At 45.1% G+C, this 17,922-nt stretch overlaps 1 protein-coding gene across 1 annotated transcript in view; it reads left to right on the top strand.

Annotated features, from left to right (window-relative positions):
* HMGN5 (high mobility group nucleosome binding domain 5) overlaps positions 1–17,922 on the top strand; it is a 39,291-nt gene that overhangs the window by 5,028 nt on the left and 16,341 nt on the right. The window contains exons 3-5 of the mRNA XM_033945974.1: positions 3,422–3,451; positions 4,256–4,306; positions 4,970–5,110. Of these exons, the coding sequence (XP_033801865.1) occupies positions 3,422–3,451; positions 4,256–4,306; positions 4,970–5,110 (222 nt within the window). The remainder of the gene's footprint in view (positions 1–3,421; positions 3,452–4,255; positions 4,307–4,969; positions 5,111–17,922) is intronic.

Here is a 17,922-nt window from a genome sequence, read left to right as displayed (position 1 = left end):
AATGAAGAGACTTTAGGAGAGGGGTAACATGAGTATAGTGGCTCTCCTGGAATATGAGTCATGCAGCCAAATTCTGGACCGATTGGAGGGGAGCGAGATGGCTAAGTGGAAGGAAGGCCTGAGAGTAGCGAGTTGCAGTAATCTAAGCTTGAGATGATGAGGGCATAGATAAGTTTTGGTAGTGTGCTCAGAGAGGAAGGGTTGGATTTTGGTAATATTATAGGAAGAAGCAGCAGGTTTTAGCGATATGTTGTATCTGGGCGGTGAAGGAGAGGGAGGAGTCAAATATGACCCCAAGATTACGAGCATTAGTGGTTCTCCTCTCCTAATATGCCCAAGTGCAAATGACAGGGACCTATGCCTCATTGTGTGCCTGGTTTTTTTTTTTCTGCCAATGGGCATAAAAATGGCTCCTGTTACCACTATGATAACATATTTTGCATTTCTATTGATTGTTATACCTCCTTGATTCTCAGTATAAAAATAGAAACATAGAAAAAAGCAGCAGAAAAGGGCTATAGCCCACCAAGTCTGCCCATTCCAAGTATCCCCTCCCCTGAATTTACTCCCTTAAAGATCCCACGTGAGTATCCCATTTTCTCTTAAAATCTGTCACGCTGCTGGCCTTTATCACCTGGAGTGGGAGTCTGTTCCAATGATCCACTACTCTTTCGGTGAAGAAGTACTTCCTGGAGTCGCCATGAAACTTCCCTCCCCTGATTTTCAGCGGATGCCCTCTGGTGGTCGAGGGTCCCATGAGCCAGAAGATATCATCTTCTGACTCGATGTGTCCCGTGATGTACTTATATGTTTCAATCATATCTCCCCGTTCTCTTCTTTCCTCAAGTGAATACAGCCGCAATTTACTTCAAATGTGTTTTTCAAAAATAGCTCACACAGCTTGCACATTAATGACATTAGTATATTTTACTATTTCAATTATCACAGCTCTAATATATATTAGAGCTGTGATAATTGAAATAGCAGAAGTTTTTCATCACAGGATACAGGATTTTTCCTTATTAATTGGGTTAATTAGTATATTTTAATCATTTGGAATAACCCTCTTAATACATAGATTGCAAAAAGTTTTGGTGGAGGGGACAAATGATTCCCACAAAAACAATAGTACACAGAAAAATGTGAGGAAACAACTGCTGTGTTTGAATGAGCAAAAACAGTTATTGATGGAACACAAATACAAATGTGGATGGTGATGCTGTAGAACAGGACTCAACCCAGTCTGTGTTTCATCAGCCTCAGCCTTCCTCAGGAGTCCTATTTGATATCAATAGAGCATACACATTTGAAGTAAAGCTGTTTAACGTAGCAGTTATTGAGGCAGTAGTCACTGTGAGACTATTTCATCTATAACTTGACATGGAGTCCTGACCACATCACCATCCACATTTGTATTTGTGTTCCATCAATGACTCTTTTTTGCTCATCCAGACAGTGGCTGTCTTCCCATTTTTTTGCTGTGTGCTCATTACATACATAGTTATTGCTTCCCATTAGTCGCAAATCTGCAGAAGGGTGTCACTCAAAACTCTGAACTCCTCCCCTTATGCAGTAGAGAAAGCTCCCTCTTCAGTTTTTCCTTGTGCAAGCAAACTCAGCAGGTGTGTTCTGCTCTGATCTTTCTTTTTCTTTTTGGTCTTGAAAAGGGCGAAGTGGTTTCGTCTCTCAAGATTCAGGTAGCTGGCCTCTCGTGCTTTCTGTTATAAGATATAGGATTCTGTACAGCCTACTCTCTACAGATCTTTGATTCGCCTGATTTCTGCCTTGGACATTGCCGATATCCGTCTTGGGACCACTTCTGTTTTTAAGATTTAACAGAGACAAAACTACAGGAAAATGAGGGCTCCTCTTCCTTTTCTCCGTTGGGGGGGTTTTGTGGCTCCTACCGTGTTTCCCCGAAAATAAGACAGTGTCTTATATTAATTTTAGGCACTAGGTCTTATTTTGGGGGTATGTACATTATCATCTCTCCCTTCTTCTCCTTCACCCCAATTCTTCTTCTTTCCTTTCTCTCCCCAACATGTGCAGCATCTTTCCTCCCCTTTCTCCCATCCCTTGTGCAGCAGGACCCTTGCCCAGCTTCTATTGTACCCTCCCATCCTTTGTGCAGCAGGACCCTTACCCAGCTTATATGCTACTCTCCCTCCCATCCCTTGTGCAGCAGCACCCTTGCCCAGCTTATATGCTACTCTCCCTCCCATCCCTTGTGCAGCAGCACCCTTGCCCAGCTTCTATCCTACCATCAGTAACGCGGCAGAGTTCACAGGCGGACAAGGCCGAAGCAGCCTATTAGAGTGCTGCTGGCCCGACGCTGCTTAGGGAGGTAAGTAGGGCTCGCGGCTGGGTTCCGATGGGAGGGAGGGAAGGATGGGGATTCAGCTGTGTGGCTGGTGCGGGTGCTTGTGGGGGGAGGGGGTGCTCTCTCAAAGGTTCTGCTGCACAAGGGATGGGAGGGAGGGAGGGAAGGGAAACTGCCAGTGAATCCTGGGGGTAGGGCTTATATTAAGACCTAGCCTGAAAATCCTAAGAGGGATTATTTTCGGGGAAACACAGTAGTAGTTGAACTTAGCAGGTTGGTTCCTAGCTACTCGTGTCAGCAGAAGAAACGGGTGTGTTTGGGGGGGGGGATGTCAGGGGTTCCGGAGATTGTTGGAGGATGTTGGGGAAATGGTATAGCGGATCGGTGGATGTGAGGTATGGAGAGAGGTGAGGGTTTTTTTGCTCCCTGCCAGTTTCAGCTGATCATAACAGGGAGATCCATGATCAACTGAGCCGATAGGACTGCACCGAAATCGGCTCAGCTGATGGGAGGCCTTCTGGGGGTTTTTTACCTCTTTGGCTGGTGGGAGGGAGTTGTGACCACTGGGGGATTGATAGGGGGTCATGCCTTAAATCCTCCAGTGGTCGTCTTGTCAATTTGGGCAACTTTGTGGAACTTAGATGTAACTAGAACAGGTCTAGTTCTGCCTAGGACAATCCTGGGAAAGCTTTGGTTATCCCTGCAGGACGTCAAGGTCTAAGCCCGCCCATAACATACCTCTCAACATGCTCCTTTGATTTCTGGAATTCAGCAGTTTAGAAGTGCTGCTGAACATCCAAAAACCTGCCTAAGTCAGCACTAGGACGTCCAAGTGCCGACTTAGGCAGGTTTTTGGATGTTTCAAAGTTTTGATTATGAGCCTCGGAAAGAGAGAGACTGGCTGGGAGGGACGACATATTTGTATTTTGCCATAATTTGAGGAAGCATATGGCAAAATGCAACTGTGCTTGTTTTGACTGTCCAAAAGTTATAAAAAATAAAATGTGGCCCCAGATAGAACAGGCTTGTCCAACCTTTTTCTAAGTCATTATTTCCTAAGTTTCAATAATGTATTTTTTTTCTTGTTTTCTTTTGGTGCAGCCAAAGAGGAGGTCAGCTAGATTGTCTGCTGTAAGTATTTTAAAGAGTTATCATTTTATTGATTATATTACAAATACATGGGTGAAGGCACCATTTCATATAAGGTGGGCGATAGCTCATGAATGATTTTACTGTAAACAGTAACTTAGGTAGTACTCGGAAACACATTGGGCCTCACTGCCAACAGTTATAGAAATGTGCAGGTTTTTCTGTTTTTGTTAAAGCCACATTAGTCAAAATAACATACACTGATTTTTAAAATAATTTTTATGAATATATATCATAGATGTAGTTTTCTGCTTAGTTTGTGGGACAGGGAATAAAGAGGTCATATTGGGAAGGGAGTGGGAAGACAATTTAGCATCAGCACCTGGAGTGTTTTGGGGAAGGGGTGCTGGCCTCCTCATAAAAATACTATGCCTAAGATGCATATAATAACTGGATTTTTTGGAAATTCATTTTTATTAGTGTTGAAAATTTCTGACGCTTAACACCCCCCCCCCCCCGGCGCGCCTTTTTACAAAACCACAAAAGCAGTTTGTAGTGCTGGCTGGAACTCTGTGGGCGTTGGAGCAGTGTACTAGCTGACCCTAAAAACTGCTTTCGTGATTTTGTAAGGGGAGGGTTATTGCAGCTTTTCTGGTCTTTGGGCTGCCAAGAGCATTGCAGTAATAGGATTAGGGATCTTATAGTCTTGTACCTTTAACTTTAAACTATGTGTGCACATCTTAGCAGTAGAGTTAGAATCATTAAAATCTATTCAAGCATAAAGTGTATTTTCTAATTGTCATAATTAGTGACTGTTCTTAACTTATTTTATGCTTTTAACTATAGAAACCTGCTCCTCCAAAGCCAGAGCCCAAACCCAAAAAGGCACCGGCTAAGGTAAGTGTTAAAATTGCAAATATTATCAAAAATTTTATGTTGGTTCTTTTAAAGGACTGGTTGTTTCAAAAGTGTAGAGTGCCTGTGAGCAGCAATATATACCTAGAATGAAAAAGAAAGCCATTAAAAGTGTGGAAGAAAATTAGCTTCCTTTTTTGGCTCTGTGTTCAGAGCTACTGTTAACACACCTTAATCACATAAGCATTTTTAAAGCTGAGTAATTTAGACCCAGTAAGTGCTAGAGAAAGAAGGGTCGGGTTCAGCAAGATAATTTATAAAGCTTTAGTATGTTAGGATCTGCTGGCAGTTCCATACACATGGCATTTGAGAGTTTTTCTGGTAGTGTCTGAATTAACTTTCAGATCTACAAAATCTGTCAAACTTTATTAGAATGAAAAGAAATATGCTTAGGTGTGTGCGTTCCATAGTTCTGTCAACCGGAGTGCTTTCACAGACCTTTCTATGTAGCTGGAGTATGTAAAGACCAGTTTGATATGTTTCAAGACAGGATTGATAAACACTGATCTATTATCTCTAGTAGCTGAGTAATTAGAACAGTTCTCCACTAGAAACCTTGCTTTACAGTGCTTTTGCTGCAAAATAAAAAAGGATGTATCGTTAACATTTTGTAAATTGTTGGTGTTGCAAATTCTTACCTAACAGAAAGAGAAAGCACCAAATGATAAAAAGGAAGACAAGAAAGCTGCAAAGGGGAAGAAGGGAGCCAAAGGTAAAGATGAAAATAAGCAAGATGATGCTAACGAAGAAAACCACTCTGAAAATGGGGATACCAAAACTAATGAGGTACCATTTACAAGTTTTGGGATAAACTGCACACATTTTCTTATTCCTACACAAGGTCTTGACTTGCTCATAAAGAAAACAGCTCTGGCAGTAAATCCTCATTACCTCAACTTCTGTATTTCTTTTTTACAGAATCTAAGCTTTCTTATGTATAATCGGCACTGGGTGATAAAATTTTATCAAAAATAAAATAACAATTGCAGATTTGTAAGCATGGCATGTGGTATATATTGTGGAAAATGGAACAAACGTGCTTTTGACAGTTGTATTTTGGTTCTTGGATGGAAAAGCACAGCCTTGTGTGGTAGTACTTCCAGCAAGCCAAGAAATCCATTTTGATTTAGAAAATCATAGCAAATATTCTGTGATTTCAGCCTTCTCAAAAATTAATATGAACCTCTAGCCAAAATTAAAACTGGCACAGGATGTAGCACTTAAATTACTATCAGGAACTGGCATGGTTTCCATGAATTAAAATTTAATATATTGCCCTTAAGGAGACCCTTTCTAGGGGATTTACAACAGTCATTAAAATTAAATGGGTAGTCAAAGGAAATCCATTTCTGAATAGGATAGGGGCAGAGAAAAAAGAATAGATGCCATAAAGTAGGCCACCATCATTTACATAGACTGACAGCATAAGAATGGCAAATTCTTGGTAGTTTAGTCGAGGAAGGTATCTGTAAACAGGAATGTTTTAAGTTCTGCTTTGAATTATCAAAACTTCGCTTGCAGCAAAGATGTAGGATTCTTAGTGTTATTCTTATACAAACCCACTTTATTTTGGGACCAGTGGGTTATTTTCCTCCTCCCGCCAGGGATGAGGTATGAGAGGGAGGCTTTTACACCCTCTCTCTCATACCTCATCACTGAGCATGCTTCTGTCCACTGCAATCTTCTTTCCTACAAGCTATGCTGTAGTTGCTTGTCTTTACTGCTCATAGTTTTTCATGCTTTTTCAGTAATTTTCGGTCACGTTTTACACCCTCATGCTGTGGAGGTTGCCTATGGGGACATCCTTGACTGTAGGAGAACGTCTGCTTCTAGGGGGGTTCACTGCTCAGCACTAAGTCCTCTGGACGAGCCTGCATATCGGATCGGGGCTCTGGGACCGTTCTCTTTGGAACTAGCTCACACCAGGTTCGTCCACTAGTTGGGTGGAGCATAGGCTGAGCAGTTCCATGGAGGCGCAACCAGGATCGGAGCCAGACTATGTTCCTCCACCAGGCGTTTGCGTGACATGTCCACAGGTGGTGGAAGTCTCTGGCCATGGTGGTCAGGCCGGTGGGGCAGTCAGAAGACTTGAAATCCAGATTTCCATTTCACTGAGGCAAAGTATCTCCCTGTAAGCTGTGATCAACTCTACCTACAGTTTCTCTCAGCACAGTGTTATGTGAGAGAAAGCTAACAGCTTGAATCAGAGATTGGGGGGGGGGGGTCCTTTAAAAGGGATTTTTAGATGGTTTCCCTACATACCCTACGCCATGCACATCTCCCCCCCCCTAAAAGTTTTTTGAATGTTCTCTGTGGTTTTCGTGGGCTATTTTTAGTCAAAATAGGGCAGGGGTGTCAAACTCAGTCACGTCCAAATTTGCTTCCATGTGCTAAAAACTGTTATCTGGATTAGCTCCATCTTATCTTTTCTTTCATTTCGAATTGTATAGTCCGATTAAGTTTACTCGACGTTCTAGTTTATTCACTTTTCCTAATTCCAAAAATTGTCGTTATAAAAAATTCTTTGATCGATCTTTGGCATATCAAACAGGTAAAGTTCAAATTTGGTTAGATGATATGATTCGACAGACTGCATCTTATTGTACTTTTAGAAAATCAGTTAAGACTTATTTGTTCAAAAAATTTGTTACTTGATCAATGACTACATCATAGTATTTCATACAATAGTATTATAAATAGAATATTGTACTGTGCTTTCTTAAGTTCTCTGTTTTATCACTGAGTTGTTCAGTCCTCTTACTCTCTCTACCGCCTAGAACTCTTTGGGTGTTGGCAGTATAGAAAAATAAAGTTGTTATTATTATTATTATTATTAATGGGCCGAAATCCAAAACACAGGTTGAGTCGTGGGCCAGACCCTGCCCAATCTCTGCCCCCATAATAGTACTAATTATAACACAATTTTTTCCATTCATCTTTCATATATACACACACACACAAAGCAACTGTATGCTTCTCAACATTCATTCCTACCAGAACACAGATAACCCCTATGCAAATATGGGACCACAAACTAAAAGTACTAATATATACAAACAAAACCCTAAGATTCAAGACCCTGCATGTAGTACAACCCCAGAGAAATAGAAACAAATGCATTTCTTCCTAAGCAGTGCAAAATATAGACAGCAGATGTAAATTCTCAAAATTGACACAATTCAATCACTAAATTGAAAATAAAATCATTCCCCCTATCTTTGTTGTTTCCCTCCATCCATGCGGTGCCTCCCTCCGGCGGGTGGATTACCTTCTGACCGGCTCCTGCCTAGACATTTTATGTGGCCCGCGGTGCAATGTGGCGTTTTCATTGCCACCCTCGATGTTATTATCTGGCCGGCTCCTACCTCCTCACTGCCACAGTGTGCACAAAGCTGTGGGCGGCAGCTCCTCGCACGTCCTGTACCTCATCTGGAAGCATTCCCTCTGACGTTGCGACGTCGGACAGAAGGCTTCCAGTTCAGGCACAGGGCACATGTAGGAGCCGCCACCCACAGCTTTGTGCACACTGTGGCAGTGAGGAGGAGGGAGCCGGCCAGAAGATAACATCGGGGCAGCAATAAAAACACCACATCGCACAATGGGCCACATAAAACGGCCAGGCGGATCGAATTCAGCCTGCGGGCCTTGAGTTTGACACCTGTGAAATAGGGCCTTGTTGGCCATTTTGGATTTTTCCAGATTTGATTTAAGTTATTTTTCATACTTGCCAGCTTCATTTTTGAAAGAAAACCACTTAGATGACCTCCCCAGGGCAGGATGGGATGGATTCATGCCTCATTTGTGGTGGATGGCTGTCAGTTGCGCAGCCATGTTCCACGTGTGCTGTGGCCCGTGAGGGGACAAGATTTGCTTGAATGCGGTGCCTTCAACCTCCGGGGAGGATCTTCAAGCGCCTTATGCTCCGACTCCTGTGAAATTGATGTTGGGGGCCCTGGGTTGTGCGCTGGCGGCATTTCGGCAAAACACAAGTGAAGCTCCAGCGATACACCTTCAACTAACCTTGGTGCCAGTCACAGGGATCCCTGCTCCAAGGGTCCAAGGTCTATTTTCTTGCCTCCTTGCGGAGGTACCAGAGACTAAGCAAGCTGTGCCCATAGTTGTGCCAGACACTCTTTCCATTCCTCTGCTTTCGCCGGGCAGCACTGTGGTGGCCAAGAATGTGGCAAATCTGGCGGATCTCCAGGATCTGGATCCATGTAGAGCCCATGCTTTGGGGGAGGACCCCACAGTACACAGATTCTTTAAGCCCATGCACCTTTTGGATTTAATATCTGGATCTGCAGGAATTGAAGCTGCAGACGGAACAGCCGGTCACTGCTGAATGTTCCCTCATGAGTGTCCAGAGGCCACAATCTGCCTCTTTTCCGAGGCTTACTTCCGAGGTTTACTTTGAGCTAACAAAACTCAAGGTGGACAAAGCCATGGGACCGGACAATCTGCACCCCAGAGTGCTTAGGGAATTAGGTGATGTCCTGGCAGAACCGTTAGCCGTACTATTCAATCTCTCACTGAGTACAGGGACAGTCCCCTTGGACTGGAAAACAGCTAACGTCGTTTCTCTACACAAAAAGGGTTGCAAGACAGAGGCTGCAAATTACAGACCGGTGAGTCTGACATCAATAGTATGCAAAATCATGGAAACACTGATCAAACGCCAGTTGGACACGGTCTTGAACGAAGGGAATCTACGGGACCCCAATCAACATGGATTCACCAAGGGTAGGTCCTGCCAATCAAACCTCATCAGCTTCTTTGACTGGGTAACAAAAAGACTGGATGAAGGAGATTCACTGGACATAGTGTACCTGGACTTCAGTAAAGCTTTTGACAGCGTCCCACACCGCAGACTGTTAAACAAGATGAAATCAATGGGGTTGGGAGAGACTCTGACGGCATGGGTCAGAGATTGGCTGAGTGGCAGACGTCAGAGGGTGATGGTTAACGGTACTTTCTCTGGGACATCGGAGGTGACCAGCGGGGTGCCTCAGGGCTCGGTCTTGGGTCCGCTCCTCTTCAACATATTCATAGGAGATCTGACTCAAGGGCTTCAAGGTAAAGTAACATTATTCGCCAACGACGCCAAACTATGTAATATGGTAAGCGAGGGCAATTTACAAGATAGTATGGCGCAGGACCTGCGCACATTGGAATGCTGGTCCTCAACCTGGCAGCTGGGCTTCAATGCTGGAAAATGTAAGGTCATGCACCTAGGTAACAGAAACCCGTGCAGAACTTATACCTTGAACGGGGAGACCTTGACCAGGACTTCAGCGGAACGAGATTTGGGAGTAATCATTAGTGCAGACATGAAATCTGCCAATCAGGTGGAGAAGGCTTCCTCAAAGGCAAGGCAGATGCTGGGTTGCATCCGTAGAAGTTTTGTCAGCAGAAAGCCTGCTGTCATTATGCCATTGTACAGGGCCATGGTGAGACCTCATCTGGAATACTGCGTGCAATTCTGGAAGCCACACTACCGCAAAGACGTGCAGAGGGTCGAGTCGGTCCAAAGAATGGCCACCAGAATGGTCTCAGGGCTTAAAGGTCTCCCGTACGAAGCAAGACTAGACAATTTGCAGCTCTACACTCTAGAGGAGCGCAGGGAGAGGGGAGACATGATTGAGACGTTTAAATACGTCACCGGACGTATAGAAGTGGAAGATGACATCTTCCTTCTTAGAGGCCCCTCAACCACAAGAGGGCACCCGCTCAAACTCAGGGGCGGAAAATTTAACGGCGACACCAGGAAGTATTTCTTCACGGAGCGAGTGATTGATCGGTGGAACGGGCTTCCAGTGCAGGTGATCGAGGCCAGCAGCGTGCCAGATTTTAAGAATAAATGGGACGCCCATGTGGGATCCCTAAGAGGGTCAGGGCAAAACACTAGCTAATCTTAAGGGGAGGGTCTATAGTGGGCAGACTTGATGGGCCTTGGCCCTTTTCTGCCGTCATCTTTCTATGTTTCTATGTTTCTATAATCCTGACGTTCGGATTCTTACTGATATCTGGGATAATCCAGTGGGTCCCTTGAAATGTGCTCGAGCCATGATGTGGCTTTATCTCATGGTGGATGGCTTTAACAAGCGCTTTATTTCCCCGAAGGTGGATTCTTCAGTTGCGCAGGTCACCAAGTGCACATATCTCCCAAGCGATGCGGGGGTAGTCTTGAAGGATGTCCAGGACCGATGTGTGGATTTCATCCTTGAGCGTCTATTTGCTGCGGCTGGTGTTAAAGTGTCAACGGCCTTCATGTCATTCCAAGTTTCACCATGATCCTGACGCTGTTGGTGCTTCAGGATTTGGATTTTCACATCTCCAGAGCGGATTGCATGGTTGAGGCTTTGTACGACATCTTGAAAGTTTTCACCTTACTGGGCGCCTATTCTGTTTCGGCTCGCAGAATGCTCTGGATCCAGCAATGGTCTAGGGATTCCTCTTCTAAGGCTACATTGAGCTGGTTGCCCTTTAAGGGTCAGCTCCTATTCGGCCAGGGTCTGGATGACCTTGTGGCCAGTGTTCAGGATCGTAAACCAAAGGCCTTGTCTGGGAGCAGGTCCCGCCCTGCTAGGAGTCTAGGCGTTCTATTTTCATCCCTTCTGGCGTTCTCGGCCGTTCTCAGGCCTTCCACAGGTCAACGGTCCTCTTCGTCTGCCAGACCATGATTCAGCGAGCCCTGCCATCAGCAGTCCGCAGCAAATCAACTGGCAGCTTCTGCTCAGAAACAGTTCTGACCCCAGGCTGATGTCTCCTCCACGCGTCGGGGGCAGTTGTTGGCCTTTCTGGCGGAATGGGAGGCCATCACCTCCGACCGCTGGGTTCTAGAGGTTCTCGAAGATGGATGCAAATTGGAGTTTCCCTGTCCTCTGACTGAGATTTTCTGGATTCTCCTGTGGGCCGCCCCCAAGGAGGTGGTTCAGGTGCAGGCCACAGTCTGCAAAATTTTGAATCTTGCGGCAGTCGCCCCGTGCCAGAGCAAGACTTAGGCTCTGGGAGTTACTCAATATACTTTATTGTTCCAAAGATAGGATCCAACATTTGGAGACCAATTCTGGACCTCAAGATGGTTAATGCAGCTTTGAAGGTTCCTTGATTCCGCATGGAGATGGTGCGTGCAGTGATTGCATCGGTAGTGCTAGGGGGAGTTTCACGCCTCCGTCAGATCCAAGGAGGCTAATCTCCTCATTCCCAATTTCCCGAACCAACGGAAGTATTTGTGGTTCAATGTTCTGGGGCAACATTTACAGCCCCTCAAACGTGGAATCTACTTCCAATTTATATACGAGAAGAATCAGGTTTGGAGAGATTTAAGAGCAAACTAAAATGCTTTCTTTTTAAAGATGCATTTGATAGCTAATATAGCTAGAATGTAGGACTAGATTAGGGTTTTCTACTAAGCCCTATGTTTTAAACTTTCTGTTTTTTTATTTCTTCCCTCCTCCCTAATGTTGTTTTGCCCTTATATGTTTCCTTTACTATTTTTTAAAATTGTATTTCTTTACCTACTCCCTTCCTTCTGTATCATTAATTTGTCTTGTCAGTCGTATTTACATTGTCTGTTTCCCTTCAACTATTGTAATTTAATATTTTATACTTTGTACATCGCTTAGAATGTTAATAAGCGATTAATCAAATATTTAATAAACTTGGAAACTTGGATTAGTGATGGCATCTCGGACCTTCACCAAAGTGATGATGGCATCACATCTTCGCGCCCTGGGTGTCCTGGTTCACCCGTCCCTGGACGTCTTGTTGTCCAGAGCTCCTTCACTGTTCGAGGGGCATCTGTTTGTCCGGCAGGTGGTACAATTGCTGCAAATACCGTCGTGGAAGCCCAGACAAGATGTATTCCACATATCGGCAAAGGTGGAAAGAAGAGGAAACGAGAGCCAGCGTTGTTAAAAGGTGAAGTGAAAGAGGCTATTAGAGCCAAAAAAAATCCTTTAAAGAATGGAAAAAAGATCAGAATGAAGAAAATAGGAAGAAACACAAGCACTGGCAAGTTAGATGCAAAGCATTGATAAAGACAGCTAAGAAAGAATATGAAGAGAAACTTGGAAAAGAGGCAAAAACTCGTAGCAATTTTTTAAGGTACATCAGAAGCAGAAAACCTGTGAGGACTGTTGGATGATCAAGGAATGAAAGGGGCGCTAAGGAAGGATAATGTCATAGCGGAAAGACTGAATTAATTCTTTGCTTCGGTTTTTACGGAAGAAGATGTAAGAGATCTACCTGAACCAGAAATGGTTTTCAAGGATGATGATGCGGAGGAACTGAAAGAAATCTCAGTGAATCTGGAAGATGTACTGAGCCAAATCGACAAGTTAAAAAGTGATAACTCGCCAAGACCGAATGGTATACATCCCAGGGTATTAAAAGAACTCAAAAATGAAATTGCTGACCTGCTGTTAGTACTCTATAACCTGTCGCTAAAATCGTCTGTAGTACCTGAAGATTGGAGAGTGGCCAATGTTAGTCGATTTTTAAAAAGGGCTCCAGGGGAGATCCAGGAAATTACAGACCGGTAAGCCTCACTTTTGTGCCAGGCAAAATTGGAGATACGATTATAAAAAAATAAAATTGTGGAACACATAGACAAACATGATTTAATGAGACGGAGTCAGCATGGGTTCAGATGGGTGACAGGTCAAATGCGCGCAAGACAATAGCGCGCGGACAAAAATGCGCGCGCAATTGTCTATGAACCGTTCAGATGAGGGAGATCTTGCCTCACAAATTTGCTTGACTTCTTTTAAAGTGTGAATAAACATGTGAATAAAGGTGATCTGGTTGATATAGTGTATCTAGATTTTCAGAAAGCTTTTGATAAAGTTCCTCATGAGAGGTGCCTGAGAAAATTAAAGTGTCATGGAATAGGTGACAAAGTTCAGTTGTGGATTAGGAATTGGTTATCGGATAGAAAACAGAGGGTAGGATTAAATGGTCATTTTTCTCAATGGAGGAGAGTAAACAATGGAGTGCCGCAGGGGTCTGTACTGGGACCGGTATTATTAAACTTATTTATAAATGATCTGGAAATTGGGACGACGAGTGAGGTGATTAAATTTGCAGATGACACTAAACTGTTCAAAGTTGTTAAAACGCATGCGGATTGTGAAAAATTGCAGGCAGACCTTAGGAAATTGGTAGACTGGGCGTCCAAATGGCAGATGAAAATTTAATATGGACAAATGCAAAGTGAATCACAGTTACCGGATGCTAGGGTCCACCTTGGGGATTAGCGCCCAAGAAAAGGATCTAGGTGTCATTGTAGACAATACGATGAAATCTTCCACCCAATGTGCGGCGGCGGCCAAAAAGCAAATAGGATGCTAGGAATTATTAAAAAAGGGATGGCTAACAAGACTAAGAATGTTATAATGCCCCTATATCGCTCCATGATGCAACCTCATCTTGAGTACTACATTCAATTCTGGTCTCCTTATCTCAAGAAAGATATAGTGGCACTAGAAAAGGTTCAAAGAAGAGTGACCAAGAAGGTAAAGGGGATGGAACTCCTCTCATATGAGGAAAGACTAAAATGGTTAGGGCTCTTCAGCTTGGAAGAGAGAAGGCTGAGGGAAGATATGATTGAAGTGGAGTAGAACGGATACAAGTGGATCAATTTTTCACTCCGTCAAAAATTACAAAGACTAGGGGACACTTGATGAAGTTACAGGAAAATACTTTTAAAACCAATAGGAGGAAAAAAAATTTCACTCAGAGAATAGTTAAGCTCTGGAACGTGTTGCCAGAGGATGTGGTAAGAGCGGAAAGTTCCTGGAGGAAAAGTCCATAGTCTTATTGAGAAAGACATGGGGGAAGCCACTGCTTGCCCTGGATCGATAGCATGGAATATTGCTACAACTTGGGTTTTGGCCAGGTACTAGTGACCTGGATTGGCCACCATGAGAACGGGCTACTGGGCTTGATGGACCATTGGTCTGTCCTGGTAAGGCTATTCTTATGTTCTTATGTAATGTTTGGGCTGACTGATCAATTTCAGGAAGAGTCACCTCAAGCCCGTCCAAGACTTGGAGTGCCTGGAAGTTCCTTTTCACATGGGTCAGAACACAGTGTTTTACCCGTTTCCCCTCAGGAGAAGCTACAATAAATTGTTGGAGACCTTCTGACCACTCTGTTCCCGATGGAGTGGCAGTATCTCCTGGTTCTGGGGATAATGATGACAACGATCAATGTGGTTCTATGGGCCTGAGCACGTCTGTGTCCGCTGCAGGAGGCTCTCCTTTCATGCTGGAATCCACAACGGGACTCATAACATGCATCCCTGCCCTGGTCGGCGGTGGCGTGCAACAGTTTAGTGTGGTGATTGTGCCCTCTCTCGCTGTCCCGGGGCCTTCCACTCCAGATCTTGGATTGGGTGATCCTGTCATCGTATGCGAGTCTAAAAAGCTGGGGAGCAGGGCCAGTGAGCGCCATCAAAGCACAAGTGGTCGATCAATCGCCTGGAGCTGCAGGTGATTCAGCTGGCCCATCTCCATCATCGAGCCATCCGTATGTTCTCGGACAATGTCACAGCTGTGGCTTACATCAATCATCAGGGTAGCTCGAAGAGTCCCTTTCTGAGCGGGGAGGCTCAGCTGCTCTTTTCGTGGGCGGAGAGGCATCTTGTGGCACTGTCTGTTGCACACGTGGCAGGAGTAAACGTTCAAGCAGACTTTCTCTGTCTTCAGACTTTGGACTCCAGAGAGTGATCAGTCTTTCAAAAGAGCATTCGATTGCATAGTGGATCGGTGTGGGTTTCCCACGTTTGACGTCAAAGTGACTGCGGCCAACGAAAAAGGCCAATTGGTTCTTCAGTAATCATTGAGAAGCAGGCAGTGAAGGCCTGGATGCTTTGGTTCAGCCCTGGCCCTAGGAAGGTCTTCTTTATGTCTTTCCTTCATGGCCCATGTTAGGGTGTCTGTTGAGGCAGATAATGGACCATGAGGGTCCAGTGATTCTGGTGGCACCTGAATGGCAGAGGCGGCTGTGGTATGCCGCCTTTGTTTGGCTCCAGCAAGATGGGGGGTTTCAGATTACCACGTCATTTTTGCCTCCTCACACAGGGTCCGATTGCAATGCAGGATCTGGACCGCTTCGGTCTTACAGCATGGCTCTTGAGCATGCGGCCTTGACTGGTCAGGGCTATTTTTTTGCGGTGATTGCCACATTTGCTAATCTTTCTTGTAAATCCTCACTTCATTCCAGGAACCTGCCCTATACTCGCTGTTGCCAATTGTCTGCCCTACAAGTACAAGTTGCTGGGTTTCTGACCAGCCTTTATAAGAGTGCCATCAGACTTGGTTTAGCACTTCATCTGGGGGTTCCCTAGTTCAGGTGCCCCCCTCTGTCAGTGCAGGCTGTGTCTTCCTTAAGCACTGTTTTGTCGTTCAGGTTTTCAATGTTTTATAACCTGTTTCATTTTGCATTTGTTGTTGTTTTTGTTTATATGAGCAGAATTGATTTGCTTGTCAGGGAGTTCCCTGTTCCTCTCTCTCTTGTTCTTATCCTATATATATATGTTCCTGGCTGATTTAAGACTGACTGCTCAGTATTGAGGTACGAGAAGGAGGGAGTAAAAGCTTCTGAAGTTTTGAGGCTTCCTACAAATCATTGGCGAGAGGAGGGAAATAACCTACTGGTCCCGGAATAAAATAAGGATTTACAAGAAAGAATTTTAGCAAAGGTAAGAACCTAATCTTTCGTTAGTCCATTATCTAGTTGAGTCAAAAAGTTAAGTGCAGGAATTGTGAAACGATTATGTTGTGGTGAACTGAGTTCTAGATGGGGGGTATCAAAAGCCTAGATCAGGGGTTTCCAAAGTCCCTCCTCGAGGGCCAAATCCAGTCATGTTTTCAGGATTTCCCCAATGAATATGCATTGAAAGCAGTACATGCACATAGATCTCATGCATATTCATTGGGGAAATCCCGAAAATCTGACTGGTTTCGGCCCTCGAGGAGGGACTTTGGAGACCCCTGGCCTAGATAAATAGAGGGGAGAATGCGAGTAATCTTTCTGTAGCACCTGTTAGACTGGTATAATCCTTACGAATAGGTATTATACCTCACTATGACCAGCAGATGGAGACTGAGTGAAAACTTGTTGTAGTATATTAGCCGAAGCTCCCTCTAGCAATCCAGTCTATCTCAGTCTCCAGCAGGTGGTAAGACTAATTTGGCTCCCCTCTTACTGCTATTAGAATTTGTTTCAGATTCCTGAGTTCCCCTTTTGTGCCAGACCTCCCCTGGTTGATCAGGCTTCCAGCTTTGAGAGCCATGGAGTCTGTTCTGATTGACTAAATTGCCCTGCAAAAGAAAAAAAAAATCCTGAGGCTGTGCCGGTCTAAAGGGCTCGTTTCCCTTTAAAACTGCTGTTGTACTTGTATTTTCTCATCTAACCGGCACTTTTTTCCAGTTAGGGCGGTTTTGGAGTACAATGAGCACTTGGCAGGGGAAAAAGTGCTCATTGTATTCCAGCCACGAGACACTCGTGGCTGGCCAGTGCAAGCGCTGCACAGGCCGGAGCAGTGGGGGATCCTTGTTAACTTTGGGAGTCAGTGACCAGGGAACCCCGCCGCCAGTGCTTCTTGAGTTGGCCACGATTTCAGCATGCAGGAGTTTCTCCAGCCTCCAACAGTCAGGGTGCAAAGGATTCCCTCACCGCTGGAGCAGCTGGGGATTCCCTTGCAATAGATCGCTCGTCGACCTTGGCGGCAGGAAACGTTCTAGCTTTTCCCTCGATGCAAGCCTCGAGCTCTGGTTTGGCGGTTTCTGGCCAGTTTTTCGGTGGGAAACACTTCCGCTTTTCCATGTCCTCAGGTGACCTTGCCCCTGTGTTGGAGAAGCAGGGGCAGGTTTGTGCTGGGTCCCCTGCTATGGCAGGGAGTCCCTTTGGGTCACTGGGGGGGGAGGGTCCCCCTGATTTTATTTTAGCACTTTGCAAGGCTTATGTGCTGGTGACTGGAGGTCCTGTTTCTAATCCGGGGGGGAGGGGGGTGCCCTCGACATCTGCTCCGGTTCGGCCCCAGACAGCAGCGGTTTTGCCCCCTTCTACTCCTCTCTTGACCCAGTGGCTGAGGGTCTCTTAGGACGAGGTTTTTAGTCGAGGAACAAGATGTGCTTGCGGAGGACCTAGACCTGTGGGGAGCTTTCCAGGATCCTCTTGGCCCATCCTAGATTTGCAAGGGGTCAACAGGGCTCTTCATATGCCTTTCTTCCGCATGGAAACTCTGCAGTCTGTGATTCTGGCATTTCAGCCAGGAGAGTTTCTGACCTCTATCGATCTGATGGAGGCCTACTTGCACATTCCTATTTGGGCCTCCTCCCATCATCACTTCCTGCGTTTTTGCGATCTTGGGGCAACACTATCAGTTCTGTGCGCTTCCCTTTGGTCTGGCCATGGCTCCGCGGACATTCATCAAGGTGATGGTTGTTGTGGCGGCATTGCGAAAAGAGGGCATTCTGGTTCTTCCCTATCTTGGCGACTGGTTGATTTGAACAAAGTCGTTCCAGGAGAGCACCCAGGTAACGGCTCGGGTGGTGCAGTTTCTGCAGTTGCTGGGCTGGGTTGTCAACCTT

Source organism: Geotrypetes seraphini, chromosome 5, assembly GCF_902459505.1.
Source record: "Geotrypetes seraphini chromosome 5, aGeoSer1.1, whole genome shotgun sequence".
Lineage (NCBI taxonomy): Eukaryota > Metazoa > Chordata > Amphibia > Gymnophiona > Dermophiidae > Geotrypetes > Geotrypetes seraphini.
The sequence above is the reverse complement of the archived record's forward strand: the minus strand, read 5'-3'. Positions and strand labels throughout refer to the sequence as shown.